The following is a 27,365-nucleotide window of genomic DNA, read 5'->3' on the forward strand; positions in this document are numbered from 1 at the left end:
ATTAGATGCTGCTGCAGTCAGCTCCTTCTTTCCTCCCCTTGCTGCAGCTTGGCCTGTGGCCTGCTCTCCCTCCGTGTGATAGCTGGAATGCAGGTTTGCAGCATGGGAGCACACAGACACACCTCGTTCACGGCAGACTTGAGCACAGCACTTATTTTGTTATTAAACCTGCATTTTAGACTCGCATGCAAGGCTCTGATTACTTTGTTCTGTGTATGTACAATGCCTAGCACAGTGAGGTTCTGATCTGTCACTAGGGGCCCTCACTGCTCCAGTGCTACCAACAGTAAATAATCATCCCCTTTTACAACACTAATGAAAACTTGTTTTCAACGTCTTGCTTTAAAATTACAGGGTCAACCAGTTCTTTGCCCAGTCCCGTTAGAAAGCAGAGATTGTGCTGGGAGAAAGGTCCTTAAAGCCACCTCTGGGGTGTCTGGTAGGGAGCTGCTGATTTGGAATCTCTGCAGAAGAGAGTCAGGTCTCAGCAGCTGCAGTAACTTGTACCAAACCCTTGGGATGCTGAAGAGCAAATGAGGGGGCCCGCCCAGGTCCAGGCAGAGCAGATGGGTCTCTCCCATGCTTCATTATTGTGGGCTGGGGTTTCTGGTGCTTTACTGGCTGAATAGTGACTTGCATTTTCACGCTCTGATGTGCAGAGCTTTGTATGTCAAGTTGCTCTTTGCGTTAACAGGGATCACTCATAACTCAGGAGACTAGCCAGGATGTGTACAAGTGTTCACACTGGCTCAGCTTTGCTGTGTTAGAATGAACGTGTGTGTGTGTTTCTGCTAAGTACAGAGGTGGAAGTAAGCCGGTACGGGCCGGTACAGAGGACCGGTAAGAAAAGGTGCAGTAGCTACCGGCAAGAAAATGGAGCACTCTCTCCCTCTCTGACTCCGTCTCCTGGCTCCAGCAAAATTGAGGGTCCGGGAGCCCAGCTCCACGAATGTTCGGGGCCGGGTCTCCCCCTTGGCCCCACCTGCTGCCCCCCCGCGCCCTTCCTGAGTGTGCCCCGGCCCCCCTTTGCTGCCCCCATGCACCTCCCTGGGTCCCGGTGCAGAGCGTTTGTCTCTCCCCCCCCCCGTCCCCTGCAGCTCCATGCTGCCTGCCTGCCTTAACAGCCGCCACAAGATCCTAGTGCCCCCCTCCACAACTGCCAGGGCAGGCTGCCCTTCCCTCTCGGACCCTTTCATTTTCCAGTGCGACCCTCCACCTGTACAGCCGCCCCCCTGCCCGCAGTCACTGCTCTTGCCCCACGCTGGGCAAGGTGCAGCCCCAGTGAGGCTACAGTGAGGGGCAGCAGCAGGAAGGAGGCACACATGTGATGGCAGCCGGGCCCCCCCAATGGCACCCACCACAGGGGAGGCGAGGGGGATTCCTGGACCTGAGAGGGGCCCTAGGAGCATGTGCAGTGATGGGGGGGGTGAGTGTGCTGCCGGGTGGGGATAAAGGGGTCCCTACCCCAGCGCTCGCTGCTGCCAGCAGGGAGAGGGCTGGGGGGAGTCCTCCTCTCTGGCTCCAGTCCCAGGGCAGCCTGCCTGCACCCCAAACTCATCCCCAGCCCTGCCCCACCCCAGAGGCCAAATCCCCAGCCAGAGCCCTCATCCCCCCCGCACTCCAACCCTCTGTCCTAGCCCTGAGCCCATCCAATACCCCAAACCCCTCATCTCCAGCCCCAGCCAGAGCCCTCATCCCCCTGCACCCTAACCCTCTGCTTCAGCCCTGAGTCCCTTCCCACACCCCACAGCCCTCACCCCTGAACCACCTCCCTCTGCACCTCCTCTTATCCCCAAACTCCCTCCCAGAACCTGCACCCCTCCCTCCACACTCCCTCCCATTCCCAAACTCCCTCCCAGAGCCTGCACCCTGCACCCCTCCTGCACCCCAGTCCCCTGCCCAGCCCAGGGCCTGCAACCCAGACCTCCTCCCCCACCCAAACTCCCTCCCAGAGGTGGGGGGCGGAGTTTGGGGGGGGCAGAGTTTGGGCAGGGGCAGGTTCTGGGCACCACCAAAATTTCTACAAACCTGCCACCCCCGCCGGCAAGAGCTGGTGCACCATACCGGGGTGGACTGGCTTCCTGAGGCAGCAATTTAAAAGGCTGGAGCCCAGGGCCCTTTAAATTGCTGCCAGAGCCCCGCTGCCAGAGCCATGAGGTAGCGGCTGTGGGGCTCGGGTGGCGATTTAAAGGGCCCAGGGCTCCTGCCGCCACTATCGCCCCAGGCCCTTTAAATCATCGCTGGAGCCCCACTGCCAGTACCCCAGGGCTCCGAGGACAATTTAAAGGGCCTGGGCCCTATAAATCGCCGCTGGAGCCTGCTGGAGCCCTGGGGTAGCGGCGGCTGGGCTCTGGTGGCTATTGAAAGGGTTTGGGGCTCCCACTGCCCCTACCACCCTGGGCCCTTTAAATAGCCCCTGAAGCCCTGCCGCCGCTACCCCAGGGCTCCAGCGGCAGGGCTCCGGAGACGATTTAAAGGGCCCTGGAGGGTAGTGGCAGCAGGAGCCCCAGGGCTCCGCCAGCAATTTAAAGGGCCCGGGGCTCTGCTGTGGTAGCAGCAGCTAGAGTCCCGGGCCCTTTAGATCGCCCCATTTAAATTGCCCCCGAACCCCAGGGCTCCCAGCCACCTCTGCAGCTGGGAGCTCACGGGGTGATTTAAAGAGCTTGGAGCTCCCAGCTGCTGCTACCACAGCCCTAGCCCTGGGCCCTTTAAATCCTGATTTAAAGGGCCCGGGGATTTAAAGGCTCCGCCTCTTCCAGTGGAGGCCACGCCCCTCCTCCGGATTCTGGAGTACCGGCAAGTCCTTTAAGTTACTTTCACCCCTGGCTAAGTAGAATCAGAACTGCTGTGCTGTGTCATAGGCCCTAGTGCTTTCAGCCAGTGGAGATTCTCCTTTCCCTCTGGTCCCTATGCTTTTGGAGCAGAGGGATCGGCTTTCCGTCACTCCGTCACCAGTAAGTTCTGGAGGGCTGTATTGTGACAGCTACTACGACTCACATGCATCCTGCTTTCTGCAGACCTTAGGTTCTAAGTGGCTTGTTATCTGTGGTTCAAGGTTTCAGTGTAGAACTGGACCGCGTGAAGAACCTGCCCTACTGTGAGACAGAAACGTTTGAAGTACGGTTTGATCCCCGCAGTGCCAACTTGCCCTTGGGAGATGTGGAAGTGCTCCTGCCCATCAAGGTAGGAGGTGTTCTCCAGCCCGTAGCCTTCACTCTGCATCCCCTGCTGGTAAAGGTTTGAGTCACTCTCAGACCCGCTTCCCCAGCCTGTCGCGGTTGAAGTCTGCAGCTGGTTCTCCTCCAGACTTCTCACCGGGGGCTATGTTATGTACTCAGGTTGTGGCTGGCCCGACATTTCTCATCTGCCTTCGTGCCAAGGTGACCATGCCTTCGCTCTGCATCTCCAGCAACAAGCTGGAGTTCTCCTCCGTCCAGTGTGGGCAGTGCCAGGTGGAGACCATCCAGCTCCACAATCAGCTGCAGGTCGCTTGCGAATGGTTCATCACCAGCAATGAGCGCATCAAAAAGGTAAAGCAAAGACAGCCAGTGATGTCCCTGCCTCCTTCCTTTACCACCACTCCCCTTTGTGCCCTCAGTTCCACAACCCTTACTGCAGAGAGTAACACTTACCTCAGTAGTGACGCAGTGAGGGAGGATTGCAGTTCCAGGACCTACAGCAGAGTACCAGCCTGCTCCAGCCATAGAGTCAGCTTACTAGGCCTTGGGTGCATTTTAAGACCCAACAGGCAAACAGCTGATGACATTTGCTGCTAATGTCAAAGCTGTGAGCCAAGTGGGAATTCCCCTTTTAAGAACATCATGGGACAGCCTAGTGCGCTTTCATGCTCTGTTCTGCAAACAGGAACATGCTTGATTCCTGAGCCCCATGCGTCACTCCTCAGACCAGGAGACGCAGGGAGCACAAGGCTGCCCAGGGGATTGTGGGAAGAGGGAATGATACTCTGCAGCACCTCTGGTAGTGAAGCAAGGGCCAGCATTGATGAGCTCTGAAGAAAGTCTCATGCAGCCCTCCTCAGCCACGGCTGGTCCCTGCACTAAGGGACTTTGAGAGAGGAGGGAAGAGGAGCAATTGCTCAGCTGGAGATGGTGGAGGAGGTGGGAGAAGGCCTGGTCTCGGCATCCCCTCATCTGTTCTGAAGTTCCCACCCATACTGTTTATTTCTTATAACTATCAGCAAGAGTAAAGTGGTTTTAGAACCTGGGTAATTGTCTGCAACTTGTCATCTGTTAGCACCTTGTCTCTCTACTAATTCCCTGGCCATCTCCTTCCGTCATTCTTCATCCCCAGCCTGAACTGTAACATGCTTCTGTGTTTCTCATTGGCTAATTGAAACAGCTCTGTTTCTGACTGGCTGCTTGGCTGGTCCGTGTTCTAGGAAGGCTGGGGCTGTAGCAGCATTTCAGGGTCTGAGCTAATCATTTGGGTTTGGATGATCAGGTGGATAAACACTTGCCAGCCAGCCTGCGGCGGAAGCTGCGTCAGGAATTGAAATCAAAGCCCCCTATCTTTGAGATGATCCCCTCATCTGGAATGCTGGCTCCAGGGGAGCGACTCAATGTGCAGGTCAAGTTTGCGCCAGTGGAAGAGGTGAGATTGTCTAGTAATTACCAAAGAAGGGGGAGGCAGTGTGGTGTGGTGGGCTGGTGCCTCTGTTTTCCCCTTTGTGCTCCCTTCAGTAAAGAGCTTTGAGATCTACAGGTGAACAGTACTACCCGAGTGCAAAGTCCTGCTATCTTACCACTTCTCTATGACCCCCAGAGCCGTCTATTGAGTATGGCAAATCGGGGTGACTGCTCCGGGCCCTGTGCTGTGGGCCCCCCTGCTTCAGTGTGCATGTGTCGTGTGGGGTGCCCTAGGCCAGCCCGATGGGGTGGAGTTAGGGGTGCCTGGGGGGCCAGGCTGGCCCGGGGGTGGGGCTGGGGGTCAGCGGTGGGCCTGGCGCCAGCAGCAGGGGTCGGGCCTGCACTCACCGGCGGGAAGTGCACGTTGTGTTTCTTTTTTGTGCTCGGCATCACGAGGCTCGGGCTCAGTCTCCACCAGCAGCAGCAGTGACCCCAGCTCGCCCCGCTCTGCCCTGCCCTGCCGGCTCCCAGTGTCGCCCACCACCACACCAACCGCCAGCGTCCTAGTGCCGCCAGAGCACGCCAGTGCCAGGCTGACCCCATCCAGTGCCCTCCTGCCCCAGACCCTTCCCTTTTCCGGGACCTCCCAGCACAGGGGGCCCCCTCACCCCGAGCACAGGTGCAATCCTGTGACTCTCCATCATCCCTCGCCCCCCAGCATTGCTGTCCCCTGCACACACCAGATGTCACCTGTATAAAGCAGCAAAGAATCCTGTGGCACCTTATAGACTAACAGACATTTTGCAGCATGAGCTTTCGTGGGTGAATACCCACTTCTTCAGATGCAAGTGGTGGAAATTTCCAGGGGCAGGTTTATATATGCAAGCAAGAAGCAAGCTAGAGATAACGAGGTTAGTTCAATCAGGGAGGATGAGGGCCTCGTTTCCCCACTAGTTTTGTGTTGTACATTCACCAAGGACAAGGATGAGGGCCTCATCCTCCCTGATTGAACTAACCTCGTTATCTCTAGCTTGCTTCTTGCTTGCATATATAAACCTGCCCCTGGAAATTTCCACCACTTGCATCTGAAGAAGTGGGTATTCACCCATGAAAGCTCATGCTGCAAAACGTCTGTTAGGCTATAAGGTGCCACAGGATTCTTTGCTGCTTTTACAGATCCAGACTAACACGGCTCCCCTCTGATACTTGACACCTGTATAAAAACGTTAAGGGGGAGGCTGATTTGTCCTGGGCCCCACACCCTGCTCGGAACGGCCCTGATGATCCCCTTCCTGTGGCTTTTATAACTGGGAGAGTTGCCCCATCACTCTGGGAGCAGCCTTTCCACCTTTAACAGCACAGCTCTCCTAGACTCCCCATCGGGAAACCCCAAGGGCTGTCGAGCCTGGTAGCCTGGCTCTGACAGTGGTCCATGCCAGACGCTTCAGAGGAAGGTGTAAGAGCCCCTCAGTGGGCAGATGCAGGCTGATCCCCCCCACGTAGGTCTCACCCTGCTCTGAGGCAGTGCTGCCGGGCATTATGCTCAGGTAGCGTGATCCAGCGAGTGCTGCTTCGGGAAGAGGTGAGTCACTCTCCGCACTGGGTGTCATTTGAGCCTTTCTGTTAAGGATACAGCTCGTTTCCCCACTAGTTTTGTGTTGTACATTCACCAAGGACAAGGATGAAATCACCCAAAACATCATCTTGGCTTTGTTATCCAAGTACCCAGATATAGTGCTGGGTCCTGGAACCACCCGGGGCCTGAATGCAAGTACACTGAGATACGGGCCAAATTCACCGGGGATGTAAGTAAATGGGGGCACTTCATTGGCCCCTGGGGCCGTGATCTCACATAGGCCAGTGGTGCACTTAGGCCCTGTGTGTTCCTGTGGAGCAAGGAGCATGAAGGAATCCCACAGGTTTCTCTCTCTCTTCCCAGAGGTTCTACAGCAACCACCTAACAGTGAACATCTCCCAGAGCAGTGACCGGCTGCTGCTGCTCGTCTCCGGATACGGTCTGGAGCCACGGCTGGAGTTCACGCCCTCAGTGCTGGAGCTGGGGCCACTGCTGCCGTATGGTGTGGGGGACGAGGCAGAGGTGGTAGTGAAGAACCCATGCAAGTTCCCCATTGAGTTCTACTCCTTGGAGTTTGACCAGCAGTATCTGACTGAGGAGAGGGTGAGAGGAGAGGGAGTCCTGGCACCCCACTTGTCACTGAAAACCTCTGAATGCTTCAGAGTTCCTGAAGTTCCAGCTCTTTATTAAGCGGGACCAGGCACTAGCGGGAGAGCGCAAAGGGCCAGCAGTTGGGATGCTGGCATCGAGGAGTAGCTGCATTTCATTGCTTGCTTCCCAACTCCCACGGATTATCCCTGTTGGAGTCACTCCCTAGTCCCACAAACCCCTCCCTCCATGTGCTATTCCAAAGAAATGCCCCCTTCCCTCCTCCACTGCCCTGTGGCAGCAGTGCCTCCTGGCAGAGCAATTTGGAGCTGGTGGGAGACCTTTCACACTGAATCGTAGGGCCAGGGGCAGGCTTCAAGTGAATGGTGTCACAGCGAGTCTCAGGTTGACTTTGATCTACCTCTGGGGGCAGGAGGCTGCGTCCAGCCCTAGCAAGCCAGCACCTCATGTTACTTTGTAGCCCCATCCGGCAGATGCAGGCAGCTGTGCTGATGGGCGGCAGAGGGGTTTGTGGCCAGCCCAGCCCAGCTCAGTTAGAGGGGAGGTCTCTACCACGCATGGCCTTTGTGGGAGAGAGGAGAAGGAAGAGAGGATATGAGAGGCCCCCGGGCTCTCTCTGAGGCATCCTGGGGGAGGAGGGAATGGATTCCTGGAAGCCTGTCCTATGTCTGTGGCTTCTCTTCTTTTTGGCCACAGATTTTGCGGACGCTGAAGGGCTACGATTCCCATAACACTCTGCTGCTGCCCCCTCGCATCCCAGGTGAGAAGCTGCCCCCGGAGGTGCTGGAGTATTACAAAGACCAGAAGAGGATTCCAGATGAGCAAGCTAAGGCCAAAATGATGGAGGCAATAGGCCAAGAGAATGGTGAGGACTCTGAACAAAGGGCAGCTTGTTCTAGACTTTCAAGGAACAGAACTGTCTGGCATTGACCTTAGCTGTGTCTAGGATTTTCCCCAAGGCTAAATGTGAGTGCAGACGCTGATGGAGGAAATCCAGGTATCCGCATGTGTAGCGGGGTGGACCCCCGCTCCTGCCCTGAAGGGTTAAAAACAGCCCTGGGGGAAGGCTGTGGCTGGGGCAAGAAGCCTGGGCTGATTGGGGAAAGCAGGCTCAGCTGTGGCCAGGTCCCAATCAGGCCCAGCTGGCCCCTATAAGAGGCAGTGAGCCAGAAGCCCAGTCACTCTTCCTCTGCCTGTAGAGGGAGACGGGCCTGGCTGCAGGGAGCTAGAGACAGGGTACCTGAGTGAAGCAGGGCTGGGGGAAGGCAGAGGAGCTGGGGAGCTCCAGCCTGGAAAGCCCCAGGCTGCGGCCTAGCAGAAGGCCAAGGGGTACTGGGGGTTGCAGAGAGCAGCCCAGGGGTAGGCCAAGGCAGCAGGTCCAGACCCCTTTGCCTATGATGAGTGGCTGATACTGCAGTCTGCCCCAGTGAACGGGGGCTAGATGGAGACTCAGCAGTAGCCAAAACTGAGGCAAAGTGGGGATAGTGGGGTGGGGATTCCCCAGGGAGCGGAGACCCAGATTGGTGGGTTACTGCTGGGGTCAGCACCCCAGCTAAAGGGGCACGGGGGTCCAGGGAGGGACACGGGGCCAGAGGACAGGTGGATCACTGGCCTGCAGAGAGTGCTCCTGGCTGGCAGTGAGCTAGTTCCCGAGGACAACCAGCAGGAGGCGCCGCAGGAGTGAGTCTGCACGTCTACAGCATGGAAACACTGTACTAGCTGGTCTTCTGCAGCAGCCAGCCGTTCCCCCACTGAGCGCTGTACGTACTGGTCCCAGTTCTGCTCTGACCTACACTGGTGGGTCTCCGTGGACTCTGATTTACACGCTATGAGAGGAGCTGTAGGCCCCATGCTCAGTGTACATCAGGAGTGTCTCCACTGATGTCACTCCCCCTTTGTACTGCAGTGTGACGGACTGAGAGCAAAATCCAGCCCTTTAGACTCCTGTGTCGTGCTGGAGCCAGAGCCCAAATGATGGGATTTCATGGGTTCTTTTCATGCCCACCCAGATCTACCTCTTCCCACCCATTGTTACCTTAAATAATAGATTTGTCCATTCAAAGGCCAGGAGGGGCCATTGTGGAGGGTCACGGGAGTGATGGCCAGTGGATCGGTGAGGCAATGATTTCACTGGCCCACTCTGCCCTGCCACTCCAAGCTCCACTGTGCACAGAAACAGGAGGATCCGCTGAGTGAGCTCCCAAAATCCTGCCTTCGCCTCACTCTGCAGAACCACGTCCATTCTACTGCACCCATCCATGCCCCTCCCTGGCTGTGGAGGAAGAGCCCTGCCCCGCAATAGTTCCGAGAACATGACAGGGCACAACACGTCTCTCAACAGAGACTTACCTGAACCGTGTGCAGTTACAGGTAATGAGTCACTGCCGCACTGCAAGTGCATGAGAGGTACAGGCCAGCAGGCTTTAGCAGTCTAGCGCGTGTATTTCCCCACTGTGTTCACAGCGTGAAGGGCACTGCTTTTCAGTTCAGCTGGTGGCTCATTGCTCGGTGTGCACGTCCGTTAAACAGGAATTAGTTCTAAAAATAGAAGAGGCTGATAAGCACGTCTGAGGTCAGATTTCTGAGCCTGCTCACTCCACACCTGGCTGCTATTTTACTTGCTGATTTGCTCTACATGATTGGACAGTGACGCTTTCTAGGCAATAAATCAAACTCTAACGTATACAAAAACCAGAGCCACGTCGTTTTGAAAGTTTGGTGTGGATATGTTTGCAAATGATCTAATTCACTGTTATTCCTGGGATTGTATTATTTATTACTTGTGAATACTTGGACAACGGATGGGTCTGAATGGAAATGTCCCCAGACCTATGGCTTGGTCTACAGAACAGCATTAGGTCGACCTAAAGCAGTGTCTGTCAACCTGACTATGTCAGTGTACACACTACAGCCTTGCTCCTTCCCATGTAAGTGCCCTGCTACTCCGACATCATAACTCCACCTCCAGCAGAGGTGTGGGGCTTATGTCAGAGTAGTTAGGGCAACGCAATGTCCCTGTGGACGCTGCGGGTTCCTTACATCACCTTTTGGCTGTCATTGTCAACTTCACAGCTCCGTGCTACAGCCATGAAATAAACAGGAAAGCTTGGGGGGGCGGCTCCAGCTACAGTCCCGCTTCCCCCAGGCTCCCTGCCAGGCTGCACCCACCATGCTCCAAGCTGAGCTGCCCCCCAGGGTCCCCTGCCAATTCCCGCTCCCTGCGAGGAGTCTGGCTGCACTGAGGCTCCCCATTCCCTGCAGGAGCCCAGGGGCTGCCCCACCCCGCTCTCTACTCCACGCCCCTTGCAGGGAGTGCGGCAGTGGGAAGTGGAGAGCTGGGAGCCTCAGGGCAGCACCTGGGCTCCCGAGCAGGGATCTGAGAGCCCCGGGAGCAGCCCAGCTTCCAGGGGGAGCCGTGCAAGAGAGCCCAGGCTCTCAGCCCCCCACACTGCCCCTCTTAAGTGGCTGGAAGCGCTTCTGGTGAGGACACGCACCACCGACAAGGGCAGTGTGGCCATGAACCACCCCAGTAATTACTGCAGTAGCTGCAGACATGCCCAATGAACATTTGACCAAAAATTCCTGCTGCAAGGGCTGTTATTTGCTTTCATCATTTTGTACGAGCTGCTCTCCAGCTGTGAAAGTTTCAGTCACCTGATACTGAGGCAGAGATCATATTATGTGATTGACCCCAGAGAGTCCCTAGTCAAAAAGAGTCGTTTGAGGAAAAGCCATGAGGTGAAATTCCCCCAGGGGCAGTGGGCTGCATGTGGCTTAGGCATCGCCTGAACCTAGCTTGTACAGCAAGGCAATAATGAACGTCAAATGGTGAATAGCCAAGTAGCACCTTGTCTTCCTGCACTCAATCTCCCCTCCCTTCCCTCCTCTTCTTCCCCCCCCGCCCCCACCCCAGTAGATGACGAAGAGAACCCATCTCTCTCCGAGCGCAGAATGAAGAAAAACCCTTCTGGGACCACGCGCACTGCCTCCACCGGTATCACCATCTTTCCCTCCATCTCCGTTTTTGAGGAAAGCCGTTCTCACAAGGTGGAGTCTAAATTCGAGCAGGAGGAAGAGGAGGAGGAAGAGGAAGGTGCTGAAAAAGGACAGGGGCTAGGTAACCACTCCCAGCTCTCCAGCAGTTCACCATCCATCACGGTGGGAATGGCCCAGAGAGGATTCGTGTATTTCCTCAATCATTTCACTGCAGACTTGGCCTCCTAAGCTGCTCACATCTGTCACCTTCTGAAAGTCATCAGGCCTCAAATCCTCTCCTCCACGTCATGCCTATGTTGCCGGACTGGAGGGTCACTGGGGTGATGGCCAGTGGATCGGTGGGGTAATGGTTTTACTGGCCTCAGCCTGGCCCACTCTGCCCTGCCACTCCAAGCTCCACTGTGCACAAAACCAGGAGGATCTCCTGAGTGAGCTCCCAAAATCCTGCCTTCCCCTCACTCCACAGAACCACGTCCATCCTACTGCACCCAGGCTCCTCCCTGGCTGTGGAGGCAGAGAGGGATTTTTTTCTCTGATTGTGCAAAATTCACTCCTGTAGCATAACATAGTCTGTAACATAGTCTGGGATCCTTTCCCCGGACAAGGTCCCCAGACTCTCAGCTGGACCCCTCATGATCCTTCCATGTTAACTCCCCTTCTCCTTAGTGTACATTGCCACTGACTCTGGAGGGCTGTCTGAAACTCCTGTGTCACTCCCTCATATCATCACTTCTTTGTTGACCAGAAAGGTCACTACTGAGGCACGGGAGGTGCTTTTCCCCTGCCAATGCCCGGTTTTGCCATCATTCTCAGCTCTGGCCATTTGGAGACTGAGACCACCCCCAGGATTTGAGTGTGGGTCTCCTGCGTGGCAGTACAGAGCATTCCAGCAAGGGCAGCTCTGTCACTGTCGTGTGTGGCAGCTGCTCACAGTGTCAGGAGCCGAGGTGTGCGGCACTCAGTAGGCTGGTAAGGGGAGAAGCTGGGAGCTGTAAAGAAGCAAATGATTGTTTGCAAACACTGCAGTCGATTCATTGAAGATTATTTTCATGGCCCTTCTCAGTCAAATCTCCCTGTGTTGTGTTTTCTTAACCATTTGACTGAGCAGAAGAGGAAAACAGCTCTCTGCTGGAGATCATTAAACTGCAGAGGATTCCTGCAGGGCCTCAGCAGTCTGACTCCCCTAGCAAATTATTTGCTTGGTCCACACGTTCAATCCCCAGAGCTATGACTGCATTAAATGTCTGTTGCTATGTGCCTGGTAATTATACTTCATACCCCCTGGGATCGAACCCACAGGTGCTGCCTGGCAGTCCGTGTGATGTCATTTCCTGGGGGGCTGTTGGAGAGTGGGGGGGGTGTATTGGGGTGTGACAGAGCAGGCAGACCATTTGCGTGTTTATGGCCGACAGACTGGCTGTTTGTTCCCTGCTCTGTCACCCTGTTCACTTACCTTCCAGTAGCTGGAACACTTACAGCAGTGAGACGATGTTCTGAGAGGACACCAGGGAGCGCCCAGGAATGTCTGAGCACCCTTAGCTGAAGGCAGGATTGAGGCCTTGTTGCCCCCACTTGGTGTGTGTCCTTTTCCTGAGAACTTTCCCAAAGCGCTAAGTGCACTGTCAGGGAATGGGGAAGGATTCTCTGAGACACTGGCATCTGGAAGAGTCATCTGACCCCTTGTTTCTCTGTGGTAGAGTGTCAGCGAAGCATTGATGGCAGCTGCAAAGAGGCTGTTGGAGAACTAGACAACAACCCCGTCTCCAGAGCCATCGCGCGCCACCTTGGCATCGATATCTCTCCAGAAGGTCGTGCAGCCAAGAACCGCAGAGGCATTGTTATCATAGTCCATGGCGCTCCCCTTACAGGTGCAGAGACTGGCCAGGAGGATGGTGCGGGAGGAAGGGAAAGGCAGGAAAAATGATCTCAGTTGCTCCAGCAATGACAAATTCTTTGGGATTGTCTTCACCACGTGGCCTGGAGCTGGGTAGGAGACTAAGATCCAAACTGGTGGTAGCTGGGCCTGAGATGGAGAAAATAAAAGTCCCACTCTGAGCTGGGGAGTTGGGCCTGAGTCTCCCCTCAGTTACCCCATCTGACATTAGCATAACACCATTCGCATCAATGGAGTTAGTTGGATTACACCAGTCTATGTGGGAGGAGAATTTGTTTGGCAGACACTAGGCCGCAGTGGAGCAGACATGGCAGCTCCAAACCCTGGAAGTGGAGGGCCCCATCTTTGGGGAAGGGAGCTGGGGAGGATTATGCCTGAGTGCACTTTGAATTTTCCTTTCAAAAAACAAACAAACAAACACCCTTTGCCCCAATTTGTATCAGGACCAGCGTGGTGAGAACAAACTACACCCCATCTAGTGGGGAAAGACATCTCAGTGCAGCCGGTCTGAAGAGAGGTGTAAATGGTGACGCACGGATTTGGCATTCCATGGGTGTGCAAAACAGGGGTCACTGACGTGGGGGAAGAAGCTAGGCGTGTACAAGAAAAGCAGCTAGTGGAAGGCTAGAGATAAAGCCTCCCCTGGTGTTTTGTGTAATGCTCTAAGGGACATCATTTTCCCAGACCCTCCCATCTTCCATAGCCTTGTGTGTAAGTTACACTAGTTCTTCGAGTGCTTGCACGGTGCGCGCCCGAGCATAGCTGCCGGGAATATTTTCCCCAGTGGTATCCGTCGAGTTGGCTCTGGTGCCCCCTGGTGCTGCATGCTCATAGTGCCGGTATAAGGGGCCTGCTGAGCCCATGCTCCTCAGTTCCTTCTTATTGCCCGCGATGGCTGTTGAAACTCCCCTCTCCCTTGGCAAAACATTATAGTGGTTTTCTCTTCATCTAGTTGTAAATAGTTGCTATGAGTTAGATTAATTTTAGTAAGTTTTAGTGTGTTATAGTAAGACACCTTTCCATGTTTGGAAAGGAGGTCCCGCCCTCCCCCAGCCCTGGTATTGGGGCATGCCTCAGTCACTGTGGTTCAAGGCGTGCTCTGCCTGTGATCCACATTTGAGCTGCCTCGAGTACTTGGGGAGGGCCATAGGACAGACTGCTGCCAAATCTGTCAGCAGTTTAAACCCCACATGCAAAAGGACCAGGCAGCGAGACCCAAATGGAGGCGGTGCTAAGACTGACCTCAGGGCTAAGATCCTACTTGGCATGGAGCACATCTGCTCTGGTGCATAGTGCACCTCTGGCTGATATAGTAGAGGCATCATAGACACCATTCGCCGGCACCGGAGGGAAGCGAGAAAGGAGACCAAGATAGAGCAAGCCCTGGGGCTGGCCACTCTCCCTCTCTGGCACGGCAACAACCACTGCTCCCAACAGCGACACTAGTACTGCAAACCCCGCAAAGGGAGCAACACCACCCACAGCACCATGCCGACCACTTTGCAGTCCCTTCCACGCTGGCGGAGAGACACTCGTTGACTTTGCCAATACCAGGATCACCTGGAAGCCAAGATGCAGCACTTCCGACACCACCCGGTGGCATGGAGGTCTCCACTAGTTCCAGACCGGTGCTGAGACCACTTTCCAGGGGCAAGCCTATCCCAGTCGCTTCATCTGTGACATCGCTGCGGCACTGTTCCCCAGCACCAGGAGGATCGGCACCACCGTGGTCTCCCTGCTCCTCGTCGTTCCTGGTCCTCTTCAAGGTCGGACTCGGGACCCTGTTCCATGCACTGACGGGACTGTCGGCACTACAGACACCACTCCCCGTGCCCATCGGTGACCCTGGGAGCTCCAGGTGCAATGTTGTCACAGAGCGCCTGGCCCCTGGATCCATGGGGATCGATTCCCATGCAATGGCCTTTCTGGAACCCTGGGGGTTCCCCCTGAGTCAAAGTTCTAGCTCGTGGTGCTCCTACTCAGTCATCTAAGAGAGTAGGGCACCGCTGGTGCTGCACCAAGGGACCCCGGAAGCATCAGCTGGTACACATGCAGAGGGCTGGCCCCGGTACTAAGCTGGTCAATGGATGCAGCACACAATCCAATACTGAACCTGGAGCACAATCCGGTACCAAAGTCAGTGCCAATCAGCAGGCACAGGTTCCCCAGGCAGAGGAAGAGCTGGAGGAGGGGACAGCTTTTCATGCCCTTTCCTCTTCTTCTTCACCAGAGGAAGAAGTGGTGTCAAAGGGGTTGTCTCCTTCTCAGGACGATTTAAGGGCCCACCAGGACTTACTGAAGTGGGTGGCCTCCAATCTGGGCTTACATGCAAAGGCCATCAAGTAACCATCCCAAGGCTTCTTGGACTTCCTGGCAGCAACAACACCTGCAAGAGTCACCCTTCCACTGCATGAGACAATTATGAAACCCATCAAGGTCCCCTGGCAGACCCCAGCCTCCCTCCCACCCACTGCCAAGAGAACTGAGCAGAAATACTTTGTGCCTGCCCAGGGCTCTGAATTTATTTTCTCCCCCTCCCCCTGGGTCACTCATGGTGGCAGCCACAGGGACCATCAGAGCCAGACGGGACATACATCAAGGGCAAAAGACCCCCAAAAGTTGGACCTGCCTGGGAGGAAAGCATATTCAATGGGAGGTCTTCAACTTCGCATAACAAACCAGCAGGCTCTGCTGGGTCACTATGATTTTAATATTTGGGAGACTATGAACAGATTTAAAGACAAACTCCCCCAGGACAATCAGCAGGAGTTCTTGTGGATGAGGGCAAGTCTGTTGTCGGAGCCTCCCTGCAAGCAGCCTGGATGCGGCTGATTCTGCAGCTCAGGAACTCATGCTTACAGACATCCTGGCTCCTGCAGGAGGTTCAGCAGACTTTGCAGGACTTGCCCTTTGAAAGCCCTTCGTTCTTTTCAGAGCAAACTGATGCGAGGCTCCACAGCTTTAAATACTGGAGGCTTCACTACAGCTCATCTTGGACTACCTCCTATCTCTGAAGGAGCAGGGCCTCGCCCTCTCCTCAGTCAAGGTCCACCTGGCAGCCATCTCGGCATTCCACCCAAAAATAGCCAATAGGTGAGTCTCGGGGCCACCCGGGGGGGGGGGGGCAAGTGGGGCAATTTGCCCTGGGTCCCTCAGGGGCCCCCACAAGAGTTTTTCGGGGCCCCTGGAGCAGGGTCCTTCACTTGCTCCAGGGGCCCCGGAAAACTCTCGCGGGGCCCAGGCCTCCGGAGCTTCTTCCGCTCCTGGTCTTCAGCAGCAATTCGGCAGCAGGGGGTCCTTCCGCTCTGGGGTGGAAGGACCCCCCGCTGCTGAATTACCGCCGAAGCGGGACCCGCTGCCAAAGTGCCGGGTCTTCGGCGGCAATATGGTGGCGGGGGGGCCCCACCATGGGTCTTCAGGGCACTTCGGCAATGGGTCCCGGAGCGGAAGGACCCCCCCGCTGCCGAATTACCGCTGAAGCAGGGGTCCCCCACCGCCAAATTACCGCCGAAGCGAGGGCCCCCCGCTGCCAAAGACCCCAGGGCCCTGAATCCTCTGGGCGGCCCTGGTGAGTCTTCTCACATGAGGTGGTAATTCGCTTCCTTAAAGGCATAGAGAGGATATTCCCACAGATAAGGGATCCATTCCACTCCTGGGATCTGAATCTTGTCCTTTTGAAATTGACGGGGCCGCCATTCGAGCCACTAGCAACATGTTCACTGCTGCACTTGTCTTGGAAGGTGGCGTTTCTAGTGGCAATCACCTCGGCCAGGAGAGTGTCGGAGATCCAAGCCCTCACAGCAGAGCCTCTTTGTACAATCTTCTTTGAGGACAAAGACTTATGAGGAGAGGCTGATGGAACTGGGATTGTTTAGTCTGCAGAAGAGAAGAATGAGGGGGGATTTGATAGCTGCTTTCAACTACCTGAAAGGGGGTTCCAAAGAGGATGGATCTAGACTGTTCTCAGTGGTAGAAGATGACAGAACAAGGAGTAATGGTCTCAAGTTGCAGAGGGGGAGGTTTAGGTTGGATATTAGGAAAAACTTTTTCACTAGTAGGGTGGTGAAGCACTGGAATGGGTTACCTAGGGAGGTAGTGGAATCTCCTTCCTTAGAGGTTTTTAAGGTCAGGCTTGACAAAGCCCTGGCTGGGATGACTTAGTTGGGTTTGGTCCTGCTTTGAGCAGGGGGTTGGACTAGATGACCTCCTGAGGTCCCTTCCAACCCTGAGATTCTATGATTCTATGATTCTATGACAAGGTGCAGTTACTCCCACACCCAAGTTTCCTTCCCAAGGTGGTGTCCCAGTTTCACTGCAACCAACCCATTTTTCTAACAATTTTTTACACTAAACTGCATGCAAATGGGGAGGAACAACACTTGCACTCCTTGGACGTTAGACGAGCCCTGGCGTTTTATATTGAAAGGATCAAACCATTGTATAAGTCTCCGCAACTCTTCATAGCGATAGTCAAAAGGATGAAGGGGCTCCCCATCTTGGCTCAAAGAATCTCGTTGTGGATAACGTCCTGTATCAAAGCGTGTTTACGACCTTGCAGGCGTTCCCTGTCCCCCCAAACCTGACTGCTCATTCTACGGGGTCCCAAGCCTCAGCGGTGGCTTTCCTGGCCCAAGTCCTTATTCAAGATATCTGTAGGGCAGCAACCTGGTCCTCGGCACATACCTTTTCTACACACTGTGTCATTACTCAACAGGCCAGAGACGATGCGCAGCTTGGCCAAGCGATGCTACAGTCGGCTTGCCCTTGAACTCCGAGCCCAATTTGAATGGACATGTGCAAGCACCTGAAGAAGAAAAAATGGTTACTAGCCTTTCTGTAACTGTTGTTCTTCGAGATGTGTTGCACGTGTCCATTCCAAGACTGACCTTACCAGCCACACCGAGAATGGGGCTGGTGGAAGAAACTGAGGTGTATGGGCCACCAGGGGGCACCAGAGCCAACCTGACGGATACCAGTAGGGGAAAATATTTCCGATACCTGTGCTCCGGGCACGCACACCCCCAAATCGGAATGGACATGTGCAACACATCTCAGAGAACAACAGTTATGGACAGGTTAGTAACAGTTTTATTTGCACACTGTTCAGTGCCAAAGCGGTGCTAGCTATATCACTTAACCACTAACGCTGCTTTTCTTACCAGCCTGGCTCTGATGTGTGACTGATGCTGCTGTTTACATGGAGGAATCAGTGGGATTTGCGCTGTCTTTAACTACCTGTTAGTTTGGTGCCCTGAGCCAAATTCATCCCTGATGTAACTCCATTGAAGTTAGTGGGCCAAATTCATCCCCTTTCATAACCAGTGTGAGATAGATTAGATTTATGCCCATAACCATAATATCCATCTCATCATTGGCATCACTGGCCATTCTTTTTAAAGTGACTATCACTCTACTATTCACAGGGGTTACAAATCCCACACCAGGCCATTTCAAAGCACTTGCTCATACAATGTCTAGATAAAGATGCACCACACATGAATTTCATCAGAGACTTCCCTTTCTGTAAAGGAAAGACAACTGCAGCTGTCACCTTGGCCAAACACTACAGTGCTGCCTGCCTATCCATCGACGCTGTGGTGCTGGAAGCCCTCTCCGACAGAAGCAGTTCCGCGGGGCTTCGCGCACGGGAGCTGTGCATCAGGGCTGCCATTGAGCAGGCACATCGGGAGTCAGAGGAAGCTGGTAAGGGCTCAGACCTTCAGCAGCACAAAGGCTGGACAGCCGTGCTGCACTGAAATGCTGGGCATGACCCCAGCACCATTTCGATCATAGGGCCTTGCCATCCCCTCCCTTCATTTTCTCCCTCTAGTGCATTGTCATGAAGACTTTTCAGCAACCCACAGGGGCTTTTGGTAACCTTGGGGATGGGTGGAGAGAGCTTTGATGCATCTGGGTATGAAATCCCATGGGGAGCTCCGCAGACGGTAGAAGCTGGATCATAAAGTGATCTTCTCAGTTTGCAGTTCGATTACCACCTCTAGTTGAATAGCAGTAATGCTGGACAATAATGGATTTCTAGCCTTGAAATCAAGAAGAATATGAGGGTTTCAGAGGTGCAGAATCCCCAGTAATGCAAAGTCCAACTTGCAGTCTATAATGGCTCTTGCCTGTTAAAAATCTCTCTGTCTCTGATGTTAGCACCTAGGCATGTCATTCCATTGTGATGCTCTGGATGTAGTCCTTTTCATACTTGAGGTAAAACACTCTGGTGCTTTTCTAAGGGATTGCCCTAATTCATGGGTTGTTACAGCCAGTCTGCCCAGGCTTCCTGCTATGATCATCCAGAAATGCTTTTCATGATATCTTGTTGCTGAAGTTGAAGTCTCCTGCAGTGCCCATTAAGATCCAAAATGATTGGCTTGAAAAGACAGTGATTTAATGAGCATGGGGTGTGTGAAACATAATCCCCAGGTCAGTTATTCAGCGAGTTACAAAAAAGTACAAATGGATTCATTTCACATCTTTGAAGGTTTTGTGCAAAGAAGTTGCTCCTGCAAATTCTCTCAGTTAGACTCCTGCTCTTAGGTCCTGTGCCCTTACCCCCGGGACCTGGTAAGCTGCGCACACTAGCAAGCTTGGAGCTGGCAGCCTGAGGGTTTTGCTCACCCTCACGGGGTCCTGCTTTGAGGACTAAAATCCCAAGCAGAGGGACAAGGAGACCCCCAGGCTAGAGAGGGTTAATAGGAACGATTTTCCTGACAGTTTTTGTGCCCAAACATGGTGCAGGCAAGAGGTGCTGCATTGACAGCCCTGGAGAACAAAGCCTCACGGTTCCCCTTGGAACAGATACAGCACGAGCAGCGCCAGCAGCTGTGAAAGGCCTTTATGTGTGGTAACCCGTTCGAGGAACGCTAACTGCTGTAGCCAGTCTTCTGCGGATTTGCCCTTTCTCCCCCTGAGGCTGAACTCCTCTTTCATCCTAGCAGGTCAGTCTTCTGAAGGCTCTGCAGGGCAGACAGCTCTGAGCACAAGACTGAGCGTTGAGGCTTTGGCCAAGCATACCACGGAGGTTAGCCAGCCAAGCTCCGAGACCAAAACCGGGCCACAGTCCATCACCTCCAAGGGCTACAGGGGCAGCGCAGCAACAGGCAGGGGGAAGTCAGAAGGCCATGCCTCACAGGCTCAGAAGCAGCAGCACCAGTCGGATCAAACCGGATCACAGGTGAAAGCGAATTCACTTCAGTAAACAGATGGGATTATTCCACCGCTCTTCTAACAGTGTGTGAGAAACTGGGGCTACACTGGCCCAGTGGGTTACTGCACTGGGCTTTCATCTCTGCTGACTTAGGGTTTTGACCTGTGTGCTCACAAGTAAAAATAAGCCTGGTGGTCTTGTTCTAGTCCAGGGGTCGGAAACCTTTCAGAAGTGCTGTGCCGAGTCTTCATTTATTCACTCTCATTTAAGGTTTCATGTGCCAGTCATACATTTTAACATTTTTAGAAGGTCTCTTTCTATAAGTCTATAGTATATAACTAAACTATTGTTGTATGTAAAGTAAATAAGGTTTTTAAAATGTTTAAGGAGCTTCATTTAAAATTAAATTAAAATGCAGAGCCCCCAGACCGGAGGCCACGACCCGGGCAGTGTGAGTGCCACTGAAAATCAGCTCACATGCCGCAGGTTGCCTACCCCTGGTCTAGTCTCTGGTGGGCTTAGTCCATGTGATAAAAGCATTATTGAATTAGGCAAAGTTAGCTACTCAAGAGACCTGGGGCTGGGCGGACTCTTGTGCTGGGAGTGAGGGCTGAGGTGCATCTCCAAGGGTTTGATGGGGGTTAGTTGTTTGTTAAGCACCAGCAATGTGCACACACGTCCTGAAGAGTTTGGTGTGGATCTGGCTCAGTGTGTTCTGTGTGTTAGTGTAGTGAGGTGTCAGCGTTGTCCTGCTCAGCTTTTATAGCCGGAGTAACTGAGGCTCAGAGAAGTTTGAAAGTCCAGATTTTCAAGTGTGGCCTCTAATTTTCGTTGCCACCATTTTTGAGTGCTCAGCTCTGGACACCTGGGGCCTGAGCACCCACCATGCCAGCTGAAGTCAGTGGGTGCAGTGCGTGCTGATTAGCTCTCAACTTCAGGTCTGAGGGACATGGAGCCCCGGCAGCCTCAGTCTGTAGACCTGGGCTCTGAGAGTCGCAGACATTTTCCCCATTACTCAGCGAGTTAAGTGCACCCAGGCTAACCAAAGGTGCATGAGTCATTCCCCCTTGTGGAGCTGGGTGCCTGACCCCTTTGGAGGGCCAGCCACTCTCTGACAGTTGGGTACCATAAACCAAAGCACCCAAAATGAGAGGGCCCTATTGAAAATTTGTCTCTACGTATCTTGCCCAAGGTGACACGGCAAATCAGTGGGAGAATGAGGACTAGGCCCAGGTCTCCAGTGTCCCAGTCCAGTACCCCGGGTACAGACACCCTACACAGGCGGTAGCACCTGCCTTTTTGTTAATAAATATGTAGGTTGAGACATTAAAAAAATGCCTGATCTGGCTCCTGAGAGAGCTTACGGAAAAGGGCCTAGCCTACACTAGCAAGGGGATGCTGTACTGATATGGCTACATGGCAAATCCCCCTCGTGGGGACTCAGCTTAGCGGCTAAGCCAGTGTAGCTTATACTAGTTCTCTGAACAAAATAAGCTACACCAGCAAAAGCACATTTTAGCCAGTATAACTTCCTTCCAGTTTGAAAATGTCCTAAAGAGTCATACCCCTAACTGACCTTATTGGCTCCTTGAGGGGGCCATTTCGGGATCTGGGGCAAAAATCTGTCAGGGGATTGATCCTGCTTTGAGCAGGGGTTGGACTAGATACCTCCAGAGGTTCCTTCCAACCCTGAGATTCTATGATTCTATTAAACCGGCTCACGTTTCTAGTGTAGACACAGCAATAGAGGGTCTCAGGTATCCACAACCAGCGCAGCCAGGAGGCCATCTGAGTCCCACTGTGTTGGGGTCAGTATTAAGGGACTTCACCACCCTGCTCCCTTCACACAGCTCCCAGACCCAATGGGAATGGGCATGCCGCAAGTTAAAGAAGTATGGGCTGGATGAATGGACGGTAAGGTGGATAGAAAACTGGCTAGATGGTCGGGCTCAACGGGTAGTGATCAATGGTTCCATGTCTAGTTGGCAGCCGGTATCAAGTGGAGTGCCCCAAGGGTCGGTGCTGGGGCCGGTTTTGTTCAATATCTTCATTAACGATCTGGAGGATGGTGTGGACTGCACCCTTAGCAAGTTTGCAGATGACACTAAACTGGGAGGAGTGGTTGATACGCTGGAGGGTAGGGATAGGATACAGAGGGACCTAGACAAATTAGAGGATTGGGCCAAAAGAAATATGATAAGGTTCAACAAGGACAAGTGCAGAGTCCTGCACTTAGGACGGAAGAATCCCATGCACTGCTACAGACTAGGGACCGAATGGCTGGGCAGCAGTTCTACAGAAAAGGACCTAGGGGTTACGGTGGACGAAAAGCTGAATATGAGTCAACAGTGTGCCCTTGTTGCCAAGAAGGCTAATGGCATTTTGGGTTGTATAAGTAGGGGCATTTCCAGCAGATCGAGGGATGTGATCATTCCCCTCTATTCAGCACTGGTGAGGCCTCATCTGGAGTACTGTGTCCAGTTTTGGGCCCCACACTACAAGAAGGATGTGGATAAATAGGAGGGAGTCCAGCGGAGGGCAACAAAAATGATTAGGGGGCTGGAACACATGACTTATGAGGAGAGGCTGAGGGAACTGGGATTGTTTAGCCTGCAGAAGAGAAGAATGAGGGGGGATTTGATAGTTGCTTTCAACTACCTGAAAGGGGGTTCCAAAGAGGATGGATCTAGACTGTTCTCAGTGGTAGAAGATGACAGAACAAGGAGTAATGGTCTCAAGTTGCAGAGGGGGAGGTTTAGGTTGGATATTAGGAAAAACTTTTTCACTAGCAGGGTGGTGAAGAACTGGAATGGGTTACCTAGGGAAGTGGTGGAATCTCCTTCCTTAGACATTTTTAAGGTCAGGCTTGACAAAGCCCTGGCTGGGATGATTTAGTTGGGTTTGGTCCTGCTTTGAGCAGGGGGTTGGACTAGATACCTCCTGAGGTCCCTTCCAACCCTGAGATTCTATGATTCTATGATTCTGTGGAACAGGGCAGCCTCCTCCCGCTCCATGCCCTGCCAAAGTGCGGGATTGGGAGCAGTTCCACCTCCTCTTTGCTGTCCCAGCGGGTGTGTGCTGCCCCCAGTGAGGAAGCAGTCCCTACACTCCCCCAGACTGCAGGACTGCGATTGTCCCTAGCCCTTGCCTACTCATGGGAAGAAAATTCCTCCCTTCCTGAGCTCCCTTCCCATGGCCATGGACTGAGCAGCAGCCTCACAACTCGAGAACTCACAACACTAAGCCTGGAGGGAAGTGGGTGCTCAGCTGGTTGGAAGGCTGTACTCCAAGTATGGTTACCAACGATTCGCTGTCAGACTCAGAGGGCGTGCAATCCCCAGCATTTTTGTTTTTAAGAACAGGCTGGACAAACATCTGCTGGGACTGGTCTAAGTTTTCCTTGGTCCTGCCTCAGCACAGAGGGCTGAGCTTGATGACCTTCTGTGGAGCCTTCCAGTCCTATGACTTCTGGGCTAAGCTGCACCATTAGCATGTGACAGCAGTCTTAGCTGGTAGGGTGAAGGGGCTGATGTGGTGGGCAGAAGAAATGAGCTTGGTCACCAGAGGAATTGTATGGGTTTTTATGAAGCATTTTTTTCCTTGGGGTGGTGAATGCTGCAGGTTCCTCCCAGCCCTATTCCCAGTGCTCCTGTCCAGCGACGGCTCAGCGTCAGTGCCAGCATGGCAGGAGAATCGGGCCTGATGAGCTGCATGCTTCCCGAGGAGCTACTGGTGGAGATCCTTTCAGAGAGGATGCAGGTATGGCAGGTGCTCACCTGGGTAGAAGGAAATGCTGGTCATGAAGCTTGGTGTGTTGGGTGAGGATGTTTGTGTGAAGGGATGGGGAATGTGGTGTTGTCAAGGTTTGATTTAAATGATAGGTTAAGGCAATGGAGAGACAGGCCAGGGCAGTAAGGGGCATAGAGAGAGAGAAATATGCAGAGAAAATCAAAACAGGTGGAGATGTGCTGTTGATCTGCTCTAGCTCAACTGGAAATTTTGAACTTGATGGCGGAGTCAGTGGGTGAGCTTCTCTGGCCTGTGCTGTGCAGGAGGTCAGAGGAGGTGATCAGAGTGGTCCTTTCAGGCCTTGGAATCTGTGACTATTTCAGATAATTGGGGATAGTGCTTGCTAATATGTTTTTATGTCAGAGCAGTTTTATTTGCTGATGAGAATACTGTGTACTCATTAGGATGGATTTATGCCCTTTGTGTTCCACATTCCCAGCTGAGTGACTGCTATCGGGGAGTGGTGTTTGATGGACTAGAGACACTCTTTGCCCGCAATATGCCTTCTGCTCTCCTTTGCCTGCTCAAAGCAATCAACAACCGGCGTTACATCTACATGGTGAACCTGTTCCAGGATTATGCTGCCATGAAGGCTAGGGAGAAGGCCAAGAAAGAGCAGGAAGGTGAGAAGGATTCTTCTCTGAACTCCCTGACACTCACACCTCTACATGTCTGTGTGTCTGTCTAGGCATTTCTAATACCAGCTGTCAGAAAACTGGGGGGATTTTTCCACCTCAGAAAATTTTCACCAAAACAAAAAAACAATTTCATCTGCATTTTCAACAGAAAATTTTGATTTTTTGTGGGGTGAAAATTCAGATACCAAAATATTTCAATTTGGAATTGTTACTGTGGAGCCTCATTGGAGTTGTAGCTCAGGTGTCTTGTGCTCCTGTTCTCGTTTATAGGCCAGGGTCCCTATCAGACTTCATCTCCCATGATGCATCACAATCTCTCCTTTTGGAGATGGGAGGCAGTGCATCGTGGGTATCCCTGAATGTGGTGCGTAATGGGAGATGCAGTCCAGTTCAGGATCCTGTCCCTTAAAGGCAAATGGGGACACAAGCTACAACTCCCATGAAGCACTGTGGCAGAATATACAAACTGAAATATTTCTGTGTTTGGGCATTTGGGTTTTTGACAAAAATTGAAATTTCCTGCAGAAAGCAGACACTTTTCTCAGAATGTTTTGGTTAGTCCTAAACTCAGTTTTCCATTGAAGAGCAGTTTCAACAGAAATTTTTTGACCAGTCCTAATTTCTAGAGTGCCTATCACCATATCTAGGCAGCAATACAAGCTAACCACCAGGATCCCTCTTTTTGATCATTTCACAGGAGTTACTGCAGCTTTTCACACCTGTAGTAACATGTTTTTAAATAGCACTTGAAAGGGTGTTTATCCTTGGGCAGAGACACAGAAGGGATACAGCTTTGTTTGAAAGAAAAGATCTAGCTTCACTGGTGTCCTGGCAGCTGGTGGCAGATGCTGGGCAGTCACTGCCAGGCAGCCAGTGGGCGGAGCAGCGCAGGCCTGGCAGAGAGACTGGCAGGGAAACAGGGTGTAGGTGGACCGGCTTCCAGGAGTCAAAGGGCTGCTAAGCCTAACAGGGGAGCTGTTTTTAGGGGCGTATACTCAGAGCCCCCTAGTGTGCTGAGGACACTGGCGGTTGGAATGGGGAAGAGAAATTCTCATGGAAGAGATCGGCACAGTCCAGGCGCCTGGGACGAGTCTGAGCTCTGGCTCTGTTTTTGGGGTAGCTATGCAGCTTGCATCAGGATCATCAAGTAGGTCTGACTCTCCTGTGGATTCTTTGGGTTCCTGCTGAGGCTGGGTCTCATGGGACATCCCATTCACATAGTTATATGGGTAGAACCTGCTGCTCTCTCTCCCGTAGCACCTGTAGTTTTAGAGCCAAAGCTGCCCTGGGATCCAGCTTCACAATGCACAAAATACAGTGGGGCTGGCATTGTAGGACTCACAGGATCTGTCTACACTGCAATGCAAGCCCAGGGCTGGCAGAATTCTAGTCAGCAGACCCAGAGTGTGTTAACCTAGAGCTTGAGCAGCTACACCCATGTGTAACCCCAGGCTAGGAACTGTTGAACCCTGGGCCCCTACACTGCATTATGCGGGCTCCAGTCCAGCCCCCATCTCCCAGACTTCCTAGCGCTCTCCCAAAACGTGGTCACTCGAGCCCTTTGCTCGTGGTGCTGTGTGGGAAACTTGACAGTCCAGAGGTCACAGAGAGTGGCCCATGGGATTATGGGATACTATTGGCAGATTCCCAAAGCACAAGCCCAGTGGGGCTGCAACTGTGCTGCAAAGCAAGAGGGCTTGAACCCCTGGGTCCCAGCTTGACTCAGGCTCGGACCCTCGACCCCCATGGGGTCCTGGGAGTCTGGGTCTGAGCCCTAGTTTAGCGTGATTTGTGTGTGGACGGACGGGGGGTAAAGCCTGAGTTCGAGCTCTGGGCTTACACTTCAGTGTAGATGTATGAGGCCCCCTGCCTTCCCCCCCAGCACCTAACTCAGTGCCTGCTAATCGGAGCAGGGACACACACCTTTGTGTGACCCTGGGGCGCTGCACAAGCTGGCACCAGGGGAAGGCCTGTCCTGAGCACTGAGCTATGATTTCAGCCGGTGCATTTCTCTGTTTGGCTGCATGACAGAACAGGAACAGAAAGACGCCATTGCGAGGGAAAAGGCTCGTCTCCAGGAGATGGATGAGGAAGAGTACGACGCTCTCACTGAGGAGCAGAAAATTCAGTTTGATAATGAACTGCTCCAAGCACTACGGGAGCGGAAAAAGAGGTGTGTGAACTGTCCCTGGATAGCTGCCTGGGAGTGCTGCTCCACCCTCTACATGGGACACTTCTGGGCTTGTCTGTTGTTTCTTTTCCTGCACCAGGCACTGGCACTACCCACTTTTCAGTGGGTTTGTCTGGGTTTATCAAGCAGGAGTCGTGGTTCTGAGCATGGGTGAGTGGGATGGTGGGAAGAATAGCTCAGAAGCAGCAGCAGGAAGTTCTGTTTCTCCTCAGCGGTTCAGGAAGTGGGAGACGTAGCTCACAGGAGGTGATGGAGCCTCTCTTCTCACATAGTAGGAAACTCAGAAGGACCAAATGACTCTCCTGCTTTTACCCATCATGTAAGTTGGTGGCCAGAGGATAGTGTGCTAGACCAGGACTTAGGAGACCTGAGTTCTAGTCTTGGCTCTGCTGCTGGGTGACCTTGGCAAGTGACTTCCTCTCTCTGTCCCTTGGTTTCCCCATCTGTAAAATGGGATAATGATACTGCCCTTCCTGTGTAAAGTACTTTGAGAAGTGTTGGCTAAAACTGCATATTATTGTGCTTTAACAACCCTAAATTAAGGACAACACTGAAAATTCAACTGTAACTCTTCTAGAGACACAGAAAGCTCCTCCTATTCCTTGAAAATCACATATGAACTATACTGGCTCAGTTTTGCTGTTATTTTCACGGTAGATAAGTTCTTACACTACTATTTTCATAGTACCCCTCTCATTGACTTAATATGCATAGTGGCACTGGCCATAAATATTAACTGTAGCCAAAGGGGTATGAGAGAGAGAATTAGGTTCTGATTCAGGTAATCATCCTTATTCAGTAGGAGCGCTTATGCATATGTTTAACTTTAAGCATGTATTTAAGTCCCATTTAAGTCAGTGGGACTTACGGTCATGCTTAAAGTTAGGTACATACTTGAGTGCTTTCCTCAGTTGAGGCCAAATTTTGTTT

At 53.0% G+C, this 27,365-nt stretch overlaps 1 protein-coding gene across 9 annotated transcripts in view; it reads left to right on the forward strand.

The window, feature by feature from the left end:
* HYDIN (HYDIN axonemal central pair apparatus protein) overlaps positions 1 to 27,365 on the forward strand; it is a 399,941-nt gene that overhangs the window by 275,527 nt on the left and 97,049 nt on the right. For 7 of the 9 annotated variants that reach the window (XM_044987150.1, XM_044987158.1, XM_044987152.1 and 4 more), the window contains 12 exons: positions 3,056 to 3,183; positions 3,339 to 3,530; positions 4,462 to 4,611; positions 6,526 to 6,765; positions 7,468 to 7,636; positions 10,685 to 10,888; positions 12,465 to 12,635; positions 18,191 to 18,364; positions 19,606 to 19,844; positions 23,439 to 23,576; positions 24,046 to 24,229; positions 26,276 to 26,417. In XM_044987150.1, the coding sequence (XP_044843085.1) occupies positions 3,056 to 3,183; positions 3,339 to 3,530; positions 4,462 to 4,611; positions 6,526 to 6,765; positions 7,468 to 7,636; positions 10,685 to 10,888; positions 12,465 to 12,635; positions 18,191 to 18,364; positions 19,606 to 19,844; positions 23,439 to 23,576; positions 24,046 to 24,229; positions 26,276 to 26,417 (2,131 nt within the window). The remainder of the gene's footprint in view (positions 1 to 3,055; positions 3,184 to 3,338; positions 3,531 to 4,461; positions 4,612 to 6,525; positions 6,766 to 7,467; positions 7,637 to 10,684; positions 10,889 to 12,464; positions 12,636 to 18,190; positions 18,365 to 19,605; positions 19,845 to 23,438; positions 23,577 to 24,045; positions 24,230 to 26,275; positions 26,418 to 27,365) is intronic. The other 2 variants (XM_044987153.1, XM_044987154.1) reach the window with 2 other exon arrangements.

Source organism: Mauremys mutica, chromosome 14 (assembly GCF_020497125.1).
Source record: "Mauremys mutica isolate MM-2020 ecotype Southern chromosome 14, ASM2049712v1, whole genome shotgun sequence".
Lineage (NCBI taxonomy): Eukaryota > Metazoa > Chordata > Testudines > Geoemydidae > Mauremys > Mauremys mutica.